Here is a 12,821-nt window from a genome sequence, read left to right on the forward strand (position 1 = left end):
AGTATGGCCTCTTTTGATGAGCAGAGAACTGCAACAATTAAATCATTGTCTACTGCTGGTTGTTTGGGCATCTAGTTGGAGGGCAAATAAATATAATCTGGACTCATTGCCTGAATAATTAAAATAACACATACGTGTTCATTATACCGTATTTTCCAGACCATAAGTCGCTCCGGAGTATAAGTCGCACCAGCCATAAAATGCCCCAAAAAGTGAAAAAAAAACATATATAAGTCACTCCGGAGTATAAGTCGCATTTTGGGGGCCAATTTATTCGACAAAATCCCACACCAAAAACAGTCATGAACGAGCAACAACAGGCTAAACGATAGCAACAGGCTAAACGATAGGTATGCTAACGTGACAAACACAAACAAAGAGCTGAAAACGGGCCTGACGTAACCTATAGAGTGATTAAGGACAACTATTACATGAATAACATGTTTATAAAATCATCGGTGTCACTCCAATTCATTAAATCCATCGATCGTTCTTTGTCAACAATGGGTGTGCGCGGCTGAGGGCGCTTGCACTTCAAAATATTCCACAGGCTCATATAACGATAGATAAACTATATTTCAAATAACTATAATATAAGCAATAATATTATCAAACCATCCGTGCACTTTAAATCCATTAAATCCATCGATCAAATTCCTCGTCCTTTGTCAACATCGCCGCGCGTGCGCCCTGACGTCAGCCTCGTCTTTATTCCACAGATCTAGTATATAACTATATTGTAGCGTTAACAAAGTACAAGGATAGACGTGGGTTTGGTAAACGGCTCTTTATTAAACAAAACAAACTTCCAAGCGTGTGGCGGCGTGGACTTCCAGACACGAGAGCTCCATGGCATAGGACCGGGCGTGCGTAATGGCCATGTCTGAGCCCCATGCACCGTTCGCGGACAGCCACTCGGCCGAGCGCCGGCCCCCGACTCAGTAGAGTAGGACCGGGCGTGCGCAAAAGCCATAATAGTTTTTCAAACCTTCTATGTCACTCCAAATCCTTAATTCCTTCAAACTCTTTGTCCTCCGTGTCACTTAGAAATGATAACCACTAATGATGCCGGTAGTCCTTACGTGGGTACGTTGGTCCTTTATGATCGCCAAGGCCGAAAGACGGGATGGAAGACAACAGCCCCCACACACACCGAATCGCCCATAACCAGCACCCACTCCCATGGCAAACTTGCCCCACCCCAAAGACTCATCACCCATCAAACTCGGCCTACACTGGCATGTGCAGCTGATATAAGCTAACCAAAGAACCTTGAACGTTGCCTTTTCTGAATGGAGACTTTCCGCTCTTGAAGGGCCCAGCGCTGTATTGTACTTTCCTGAAAACAGAGCTTTTTGAACAAGAATTGTGATTGAACTCAACCAACCTGTGTAAGTCTAATTTCTGCTTCAGTGTCTTAGCATTTTCCTAAATCTGAAGAAATCAAACGAGCACGCAGTGAGTAAATTGGATAACAGGTGATTGGCAATGGCTTTTGCCGTGAGGCGCAGATAACGCGCTCCCTAAATTGTGGACAAAATCCAACACAACACAAAAAAAAAAACAAGAAGCCACAAACAATGAATAAATAAGGGTGTTGAATAAATGATAACTAAACAAATAATAATAAAATAATAATAAATATAAGAGGCGCAAAAATGGAGCAAGTGTACATACAGCAGACTTGGATATGGTGCTTTAAAGTGTTAATTGCTTTATTTGATGTTTTCTCTATTTTTTATGTTTTGAATATGTTCAAGATAAAGACATAAAAGCATGTGAAGTGATCAACTATACTAAAAATAACATAGGAAGTGGTCAACTATACTTGTAAGTAATTGTTGTCTTAATGATCAAGTAAAAATTTGTGAAAAAAACATATATACATAATATACAAGTCGCTCCTGAGAACAAATCGCCCCCCCACCCAAACTGTGAAAAAAAACGCGACTTATAGTCCGGAAATTACGGTAATTGCTATGCATAGATGGAAAAATGCTGCAAAGGGAAAAAAATTTTGACATCAAGATGTATCAAGCATGCTTTCTTTCGAAATTTAGTTTTCTTGGTCTGTGCAAATTACACACGTCTAATATGACAATGTTAGGTAACTAGCTATTCCTGGGGTGTTTTTAATTCTATATTGTATGAACTTGTTTTTTTACACATTTTACTTACATTGGTCGATGGTCACTTCCCAGAAAAAAAACACTTTCAGTTGTTACTTAAATTACTGTTACTTAATCTTCGGAGATAGTTAGTTGTGCACTTGTCGCTTGAAAAAGTTGCACGTCTTTGTTTTTCACCACCCTGTTGCGATATATCTTGCCGGCCTACAGAGGTAACTTTGCATGGTAATTAGTTGGATAATACATTTGTAAGAATTGATGAGTTATCAGGTTGTCAAGCGAAAAATTGTTAGAATGAAATACATGACAGGGGGTTAATGAAGATGCATGATTTTAATAATGAAAAATTGCAATGGCACAAACAAATGGTTAATTAACGATCCATGGAGCAAGGATTTGACATCTCTAGAAAATAAATTAATATTAAATAAATGATAAATTGAATTATTCACTGAGCGCAAACAAACGGTACCATTTTGGGTCCATTTCGTAGTCAATGGGGCTGAATGAGGGCTGAATGATGTCATCGCAATAAATGTTTGATATCTACGAAACCGTACCAGCACAAACGAAAGTTTTTGCAGTACATACCAGCACAAATGAAGCACAAACGAATGGTACCATTTTGGGTTCATTTGGAGCAGATGGGGGCCTGGGTGAACTCTGGATGACCTATAAAATAATCTTTCATAACAAAAAACGGTTCCCGCACAAATGAAAGTTTTTGCAGCACAAACCAGCACAAACGAAGCACAAACGAACGGTACCATTTGGGGTCCATTTGGAGGTAAATGGGGGGCTGAGTGACATCATCACTACAAATTAAATGTGTAATATCTACGAAACCGTAGCACCACAAACGAAAGTTTTTGCGGCACAAACCGGCACAAACCAGCACAAACTAAACACAAACGAACGGTACCATTTTGGGTCCATTTGGAGTTAAATGGGGGGCTGGGTGACATCATCGCTATAAATTAAATGTGTAATATCTACGAAACCGTAGCAGCACAAACAAAAGTTTTTGCAGCACAAACCAGCACAAACGGAGCACAAACGAACGGTACCATTTTGAGTTTATTTGGAGCAGATGGGGGGCTGGGTGAACTCTGGATGACCTATAAAATAATCTTTCATAACTAAAAAACCGTTGCAGCACAAATGAAAATTTTTACAGCACAAACCTGCACAAACTATTTTCCTTAAATTTTGCGTGGGGTGGGGGGCAGCTTCACGCAGGTGTACTGCGGCCGTAAGGTGGTCAGTGCCTGTCATGGCGGCAACCCACTAACCAACTGGTGGACACCGGCGGTAAGGGATGCCGTCAAGCTGATAGACATGGCATGCTGCTGACCTTGACTCAGGACGTCATGAATCGGTGGAGAGAAGACCTCCTCAATTCCACCGACACGCGTTCCACTGTGGAAGCAGGGCCTGGAGACTCTGAGATGGACCCTCCAATCTCTGGGGTCGAAGTCACTGAAGTAGTTAAAAAAACTCCTCAGAGGCAAGGCCCCGGGGGTGGATGAGATCCGCTCGGAGTTCTTAAAGGCTCTGGATGTTGTGCGGTTGTCCTGGCTCACACGCGTCTACAAAATTGCGTAGACATCGGAGACGGTGCCTCTGGATTGGCAGACTGGGGTGGTGGTTCCCCTCTTTAAGAAGGGGGACCGGAGGGTGTGTTCCAACTACAGAGGAATCACAGACCTCAGCCGCCCTGGTAGGGTCTATTCAGGGGTGCTGGAGAGGAGGGCCTGTCGGGAGGTCGAATCTCGGATTCAGGAGGAGCAGTGTGGTTTTCGTCCTGGCTGTGGAACAGTGGACCAACTCTATACCCTTGGCAGGATCCTTGAGGGTGCGTGGGGGTTCACTCAACCAGTCCACATGCGCTTTATGGACTTGGAGAAGGCGTTCGACTGTGTCCTCGGAAATTTCTGTGGAGGGTGCTTCGGAAGTACGGGGTGCCGAACCAACTGATAAGGACGGTTCTGTCCCTGTATCATCGATGGCAGAGTATGGTCCGCATTTCCAACAGTAAGTCGGATTCGTTCCCGGTGAGGGTTGGACTGCGCCAAGGCTGCCCTTTGTGACTGATTCTGTTCATAACTGATGGACAGAATTTCTAGGCACAGCCGAGGCGTTGAGGGTGTCCTGTTTGGGGACCTCAGCATTGCATCTCAGCTTTTTGCAGACGACGTGGTGCTGTTGGCCTCTTCAAGCCATGATCTCCAGCTCTCACTTGAGCGGTTCGCAGCCGAGTGTGACACGGTCGGGATGAGGGTCAGCACCTCCAAATCTGCAGTGCAGCTGTCATGGCGGCGCACGCAGTTGCAGCGGCTCAGTGCTCTCCCGATCTACGCATTGTTTATTTTTTGTTAGTGTTTGTACTCACTGTTTGTCGATCATACACCACCTACAACCGGCAGGAGCTTCTCAGGATAGGAGTTTGCTGCGATTGGAGTGTCACAGCGGAGTTTCACCGCTCTCAAAACACACCGGAGGATATCATCAGGCGCCCCAGCTTCCCTTGGATCCCCATCCCCGCTGGAAGGAAGCGAAGGCGGCGCAGAGAGAGGAGGCAAAAGCGAGGCTGCAGGTCCGGCGCGCTAAACAGGCTACGGAAGTGGCCGTTCAAACCACCGCTCCCTAGCCTGTTTCTCACCAACGCCAGGTCTCTCACTAACAAGATGGATGAACTAAGGCTACAGATCTCAGCGAACCGGACCGTGAAGGACTGCTGCATGCTGCTGATAACAGAAACCTGGCTTCATCCACTCATACCGGACTCTGCTATCGAGCTAGCAGGCTACACCACACAGCGTCATGACAGGACTGAGAACTCCGGCAAGAGCAAGGACCTGGAGTATGCGACTACTAAATGTAGGCCCTTTTACCTCCCTCGTGAATTTATCGTCGTCATGACGACTGTTGTCTACATACCTCCGGCGGCTAATGCTAAGATAGCTATTGGACTATTACATGGCAGTATTAGCAGCCAGCTGAGCAGATATCCTGACGCAGGTCACATCATAGCAGGGAACTTTAATCATGCAGACTTGAAAGCAGCACTCCCTAGATTCCACCAGCACGTTAAACGTGTTAAATGTGTCACTAGAGGAGCTAACACTCTGGAGAAGGTCTACTCCAACATCAAGCTAGGCTATAGGGCAAAACAGTTACCTCACCTGTCTGACCATATGTCACTGCTATTAATCCCTGCATATACCATCATCGGGAAATCTGCTCCTGTCATAACTAAAACTGTTAAAACCTCTCGTTAGTTGCAGGACTGCTTCGACAGGACTAACTGGGACATCTTTGAACACCGGGACCTGAACGTGTTCACAGACCGTGTTCTGTGTTATACCAAGCACTGCACAGACAGTCACGGTGGACAAACGTATACGGATATACCCTAACCAGAAGCCCTGGATGACCCGGGAGGTCCTTCGGCTGCTGGAGGAGAAGGACACTGCCCTGTCCCTCAGATCTGAGGACGGGGCTCTCTACAGTGCAGCCAGAGCCAACCTGAGGAGAGGCATCAGAGAGGCCCAGTTGGACTACAAGAGGAGGATTGAGGATCACCTGGACAGCAACAACAGCAGGCAGGTGTGGCAGGGAGCTCAGCATCTTACTAACTACAGGACCACCATTGTAGCTGCTGAAGGGAACGCCTCACTGGCAGAGGCCCTTAACACCTCCATTACCCGGTTCGAGTCCGAGCCACCTGAAGCGGCCACATCGCATCCCACAGTCCACAGCAGCTTCACCCTGACAGTGGAAGTGCACGAGGTGAGGCGCACGCTGCGGACCATCAACCCGAAGAAGGCTGCGGGTCCTGACGGCGTCACTGGGCGTGTCCTGAAGTACTGCGCAGATCAGCTGGCTGGGGTCTTCACCAAGACTTCAACCAGTCCCTTACCCAGTCTACTGTCACATCCTGTTTAAAATCCTCCACTATAGTCCCTCTGCCCAAGAAACGCCATATCATCAGCCTTGATGACTACCGGCCAGTCGCACTCACCCCGGTGGTGATGAAGTGCTTTGAAAAGCTGGTCCGGGGTCAGATCACATCACTCCTGCTCCGAGGTTTTGACCCCCACCAGTTTGCCTACATGGCTAATAGATCCACAGAGGACGCAGTGGCTACAGCCTTCCATGCTGCACTGTCCCACCTGGAGCAGCCGGGGAGCTATGTGCTCTGCTTTTAACACCATCCTCCCCCACAGACTGGGGGACATACTGGGGGACCTGGGACTTCCACACAACACCTGCATGTGGATTAAGAGCTTCTTGACAGGCTGTAGCCAGAGGGTGAGAGTGGGCCGTCATACATCAACACCTCTCAGCCTTGGTACCGGTTCCCCACAGGGCTGCATACTGAGCCCACTGGTCTACACGCTCTACACACACATGCACCCCCGCCCACGGCAGCAACACCATTGTAAAGTTTGCGGATGACACCACCATGGTGGGGCTCATCTCAAAGAGGGATGAGTCTGCCTACAGGGACGAGGTGGTGCAGCTGTCGGATTGGAGGGGAGAGAACGATCTGCTCCTAAACACAGCTAAAACCCAAGAACTGGTCATTGACTTTAGGAGGAAAAAACAGACATTCCACCACTAATCATCAACGGGGTCTGTGTGGAGAGGGTGTCCTTCCGCTTCCTGGGAGTCCACATCGAGGAGGACTTCACCTGGAGCATGAACACCTCTGAGCTGCTAAAAAAAGGCCCAGCAGAGACTCTACTTCCTAAGGGTGCTCAGGAGGTACAGCATCACACAGAGACTGCTGGTGTCCTTCTATCGACGTCACCCACGTCGCCGTTAGGCTCTCGATCATCGCTCTTCGGACGCAAAGTATGGCAGCGGACCAAGAGGTTTGTGCACCAACTGCACCCTTCTCTTAGAGAGGTTGTCCCTGCTAGAGGGACGTGTCCGCCAGTTAGAGCAGAATAGTGCGATAACAGTAGTTGTGGCGGACACAGAAGCGGGCTGTAGTCAGCACGCCAGCCCGGTTAGCATTAGCCCCAAGCGGCTTGCTAATCGCGATGAGCCAGGTAAGACGTATAGCCATCCAAAGTCATCTCAGTCTACTGGCCCTCGCACTTTGGTCATAGGTGACTCCATTACCCGAAACATTACGCTTAAAAATCCAGCCACGGTAATGTGTATTCCTGGGGGCAGAGAACCCGACATAGAAGCTAATCTTAGGGAGCTGACTCACAATAGGCCTAGTCAACAGCGTAGTTCCACCAACAATAGCTACTCGGACATAGTGATACACGTCGGCTCCAATGATGTTAGGATGAAACAATCAGAGATCACAAAGAAAAACATAGCGAGGACTTGTGATCTTGCCAGAAAGACGAGTCGGCATCGAGTATTTGTCTCTGGCCCCTGCCTGGGAGAGGCACTGATGAGAGGTTTAGTAGATTAGTCTCCCTTAATTGATGGATGGCTGGGTTCTGTAAAAAGCAGGGACTGTATTTTATAGATAACCGGTCCTCCTTCTGGGTTACTTAAGCGAGCAAATCTTGACCCGGACTGTATCAGTAATTATAGGCCAGTTTCAAACCTCCCATTCATAGCAAAACTTCCTGAAAAAGTAGTAGTGTAGCAGCTTATTGATTGCATGGTCGCTAATAATCGATATGACTCTTTTCAGTCTGGTTTTAGAGCTAATCATTCCACAGAGACAGCACTTGCTAAAGTGACTAATGATCTCCTCATAGCTATGGATTCAAATAAGTCGTCTGTATTGTTACTACTCGATCTTAGTGCTGCCTTTGACACTGTAGACTTCGATATTTTATTAGGGCGTCTTAAAAGTTGTGTTGGTATCTCAGGGTCAGCACTAGGCTGGTTCTATTCCTATCTATCAGACAGGACGCAACGAGTGGTCCATGGCAATACGTCCTCTGAGCTCTATAATGTTACGTGTGGTGTCCCACAGGGATCGGTACTCAGACCGATTTTATTTAATATTTATATGATTCCGCTTGGGGACATAATACGTAAATATAATATTAGTTTTCAATGCTACGCGGATGACACCCAATTATATATGCCGTTATCGATGACAGATCCGCGGGACTGTTGTAATCTCGAGGGGTGCCTTGCGGAGATCAAGCAATGGATGTCTCTCAACTTCTTTCGCCTTAACCCAGATAAAACTGAGATGTTGATAATTGGTCCTACTCGTTATTATTTAAGGAAACCACTATAACTATAGATAACCGTACTATCACTCAGAGTGATACTCTAACTAATCTCAGGGTAATATTTGACCAAACGCTCTCCTTTCAAAAACACATTAAGAACAAAACCACAATTGCGTTTTTTCACCTTCGTAATATTGCTAAGATTTGTCCGATCCTCTCGACCGGGGATGCGGAAACTATTATACATGCGTCCGTCACGTCACGCCTGTACTACTGTAATGTATTATTCTCTGGTCTTCCTAAGTCCCTCATCAAAAGTCTACAGTTAGTACAAAATGCTGCTGCGAGGCTGCTCTCACGGACAAGAAAATTTTATCACATTACCCCAATGTTAGCCAACTTACATTGGCTCCCGGTCCATTTAAGATGTGACTTCAAGGTTCTTCTACTAACCTATAAATCACTGCATGGTTTAGCGCCTTCATATCTCGTGGACCTAGTCGTTCCTTATGTTCCGTCTCGTAACCTTCGTTCGCAAAACGCTAGTCTTTTAGTTACACCGAGGGCGAAGAAAATGTCTGCAGGTTCTAGAGCAATCTCTATCCGGGCTCCAGAGCATTGGAATGCCCTACCAATGGATATTAGAACTGCTACCTCAGTAGAAACATTTAAGACACGTTTAAAGACACATTTCCATGAGATGGCCTTTAACTAACTTGTAGTGGCCGATTCGGCCGGAGTTTGTTTTTGTTCTGTCTGCCCACCCCCCTCCCTGGCTGGGGAGGGGGTTAGGTGGCGCAAAAGCTGATAGCAGCTAGCTGGATTCTCAGGGACCAATTCAAGATGAGGAAACTGCAGCTCAACCTCCTTGAAGACACTGCCAGGACAATCGAGGGCACCTCCAACATCCATTTTTTCATTGATTTTCATATTATGTATTACTTGTGCCCTCTCTGCATCCATTACAACCTGGTGATCCTGAAAGGGGGATCCTTCCATCTGTGGTCCCTTCTCATGGTTTCTCATTTTTCCCTGGTAGGGGTTTTTGAATGTTTCCTTGCCCTTTTGGGAGCTTAAGATCAGGGGATGCTTTGAGAATAATTGTCAATTTTTGTCTATGTGAAGCCCTTTGAGACTGTTTGTGATTTCGGGCTATACAAATAAACTTGACTTGACTATCGGTGCTCCATAGAGAGTATTTTAACATACTGTACAGGACTGTCTCAGAAAATTTGAATATTGTCCATCCAAGAGAGATGACCGCAGCCTTAACAGCATTGTAAAGAAGAGTCGCTTCCAGAATTTGGGGAGCTTCAAAGACAGTGGACTGAAGCTGGAGTCCAGGTATCAAAATACACTGTTCACAGGCTTGTACGGGAAATGGGCTACAATAGCCGTATTCCCATGGTGAAGCCACTTCTGAACTCAAGACAACAGAAGAAGCATCTGACTTGGGCTATGGAAAAGAAGCACTGGACAGTTGCAGAGTGGTCCAAAGTCCTCTTTTCAGACGAAAGCAAGTTTTGTATTTCATTTGGAACTCAAGGCGCCAGAGTCTGAAGAAAATGCTGGAGAGGATTAAAATCCAAGTTGCTTGAAATCCAGTGTGAAGTTCCCACAGTCAGCGATGGTTTGGGGAGCCATGTCAGCTGCTGGTGTTGGTCCACTGTGTTTTCATTTTCCAGCATGATCTGGCACCTGCCCACAGTGCCAAAACCACTAGTAAATGGTGTACTGATCATGGCATTACTGTCCTCGATTGGCCTGCCAATTCTCTTGACCTTAACCCAATAGAAAATTTGTGGGGTATTGTGAAGAAGAAGCTGAAAGGCACCAGACCCAACAATGCAAAGGAGCTGAAGGCCACTATTGAAGCATCCTGGGCATCCATAACACCTCAGCAATGCCACAGGCTGATTGCCTCCATGCCACGCCGCAATGATGCAGTAATCCGTGAAAAAGGATTCCCAACCAAGTACTGAGTGCATTAATGGACATTTTCAAATGTTTGATTTTGTTTTGCTGTTATAAATCTTTTTTTTTTTAACTTGGTCTGAGGGAATATTCTAATACTTTGAGATAGGATTTGAGTTTTCTTAAGATGTAAGCCATAATCAGCAATATTAAAATAATAAAAGGCTTGCAATATTTCAGTTGACTTATAATGAATCCAGAATGTATGACATTTTTGTTTTTTTAATTGCATTACATAAAATAAAGAACTTTATTACAATATTCTAATTTTCTGAGACAGTTCTGTATATATCTTTTTTATTTAGTGAATGCAAAGTCCCTAAGCCAAGCAGTTGCCTCCTGGTCAGCTGTATGGAGGGTGACTAACCCTCCTTTAAGTCTGTGGAGAGGACAAACTTCTATGATGTGCTCCATGGTTTGCTCCTCTCCACAAGCACACAGTGGGGTGGGGCTACTGCCCCATTTGTGAAGGCTGGCCATGCAGGGGCCATGTCCAGTCCTGAAACGATTGAGGGTCCGCACTGAAACGATTGTGTGTGTGTGTGTGTGTGTGTGTGTGTGTGTGTGTGTGTGTGTGTGTGTGTGTGTGTGTGTGTGTGTGTGTGTGTGTGTGTGTGTGTGTGTGTGTGTGTGTGTGTGTGTGTGTGTGTGTGTGTGTGTGTGTGTGTGTGTGTGTGTGTGTGTGTGTGTGTGTGTGTGTGTGTGTGTGTGTGTCTGTGTGTCTGTGTCTGTGTCTGTGTCTGTGTCTGTGTCTGTGTCTGTGTCTGTGTGTGTGTGTGTGAGATGAGAACCCGACGCAAAGTGAGAAATAATCGCCTGTTAGCCAATCGCATTAAGTGAATGAGCGACCATTCTTAGTTTCACCACAAGTATTTTAAACTGTACTCACTTATCCTTCTTGATGTGAGCTGCTATCAATCTTGTGCCACACGATAGAAAAATCCACTTTCCACAAACACCAATGGAAGCCATGTGCGTATTTCTGTCAACACGCGCTTGTGCTGCTATTGCAGCCAACCGGCAGCATCATCTTCTTCCTTTTGTGATATTTTGGCAAACAATTAAGTGGCGCTTTTCTCCACCTACTGGTTAGGAGTGTGCACGTCACGTCGTCAGTGGAGAGACAACTTTAAAATAACTGTAGATTGCGCAACCCAACAGATTTTCAAACGGCGTCTTTGACGGTTAAACGTCACAAATGTGGGTATTGTAGTGCTTTCTCTACTGATGACATAGTTCACTTAATCATATGTGTGTTCTGTTATATGTTATGCTGTTCATCTTTACGGTTCTGATTCACTTTATAGTTGCGGTCCCTTTAAGAGGTCCGGTGACGATTACCGTTGCCGGCTTTTTCTGTCTCGCGTAGAGCCATGTTGTTTTGTCAGTTAATAAACACGGCTCACAGAGTCTTAATTTGAGAAGTTTTCGGCTCGCTTTTAAGCCGATAAGACAACTTCTACAGTATATTACTGTGTAGTTGGGAATACATTTAATTGTAAAAGTACATCAAATAGGGAACGCAAACACACATGGATTATATTTACAATATTTAAATAATAGCCAAACTAAATATAATAACACAATTATTTTTCTAAGTACTTTGAGAGACCAAAGTTTAAAACCCATTGAAGGAACATTAAACAAAAAAGATTAATGGAGAAAACACGAAAGAAAATACGTAGAAAATAAATAAATCAACTTCCACACATGCTTGCCACCAACACGAAAGGCAGAAATTTTATATATTATCTTAGGGTGACCAGACGTCATTTTTTCCCTGGACATGTCCTACTTTTGACCCCTAAAAAAATGTCTGGAGGGAATGTCAACAATCGTCCGGGATTTTGTTGGACTGCCTCAAACATAATACATGTACAGTACATTGTTAATAGAATTGCCACTCCGTTCTATTAAACTAAATTCCAGGTTTTTCTGTATCGTTCGCAAATAAGTCACATCTTTCTCCTCAAATCTTGTCACTTTGCTACGAAGTAGGGTGGGCTGGCCAGTCTACACCGAGTGTTTACAAGCAATGCCGAAACGAAGATGCGCGTTCACGGAGGAGTAGAATAAAAAAATTCCCGTGCTTTCGCCAGGGTCGTGATCCTAATGAAGTTGAGTGCATGACATGCAAGGCAGGCACTTACGTCTCCGTGGCAAATAAAGGTGCCAACGCACGCCGCAAGAGGAAGACTGAAGAGGAGCCCTTTTTTTTCTTCAAATGCACCGATGGCCATCTATCTTTTGTCTTTTTTTTTACTTAGTGCACCACTGTAAAACTAAAAAATGTCAGTGTACACATGTTTTTGTTAGTGTAAATATGTTTTTGTTATTGTATATATGTTGTTTTGTGTTATTCGGGCCAATAAATGCCTTTGCTATACAGACACCACGTAACTTGTGTCATAACATGACACAAATGACCCCTCATTCAAAAAAAAAAAAGGACCCCCCCCCCACAAAAAAAAAAAGACCACGCCCCCTCCAAAAAAAGGTGTCCTCTTTTTCAGAAACCCAAATCTGGTCACATTATTATCTGGAGATAAAAAAG

At 45.2% G+C, this 12,821-nt stretch overlaps 1 protein-coding gene across 3 annotated transcripts in view; it reads right to left on the reverse strand.

The window, feature by feature from the left end:
- Positions 1–11,329, reverse strand: part of wdr4 (WD repeat domain 4) — a 99,606-nt gene extending 88,277 nt beyond the window's left edge. Inside the window, exon 1 of one of the 3 annotated variants that reach the window (XM_088383358.1) lies at positions 11,157–11,329. In XM_088383358.1, the coding sequence (XP_088239484.1) occupies positions 11,157–11,239 (83 nt within the window). In that variant the 5' untranslated portion in view covers positions 11,240–11,329. The remainder of the gene's footprint in view (positions 1–11,156) is intronic. The other 2 variants (XM_088383355.1, XM_088383357.1) reach the window with 2 other exon arrangements.
- Between the last annotated feature and the right edge of the window lie 1,492 nt (positions 11,330–12,821).

The sequence above is a fragment of the Syngnathus floridae genome, chromosome 8 (assembly GCF_059516105.1).
Source record: "Syngnathus floridae isolate MCC-2025c chromosome 8, RoL_Sflo_1.0, whole genome shotgun sequence".
Taxonomy (NCBI): Eukaryota; Metazoa; Chordata; class Actinopteri; order Syngnathiformes; family Syngnathidae; genus Syngnathus; species Syngnathus floridae.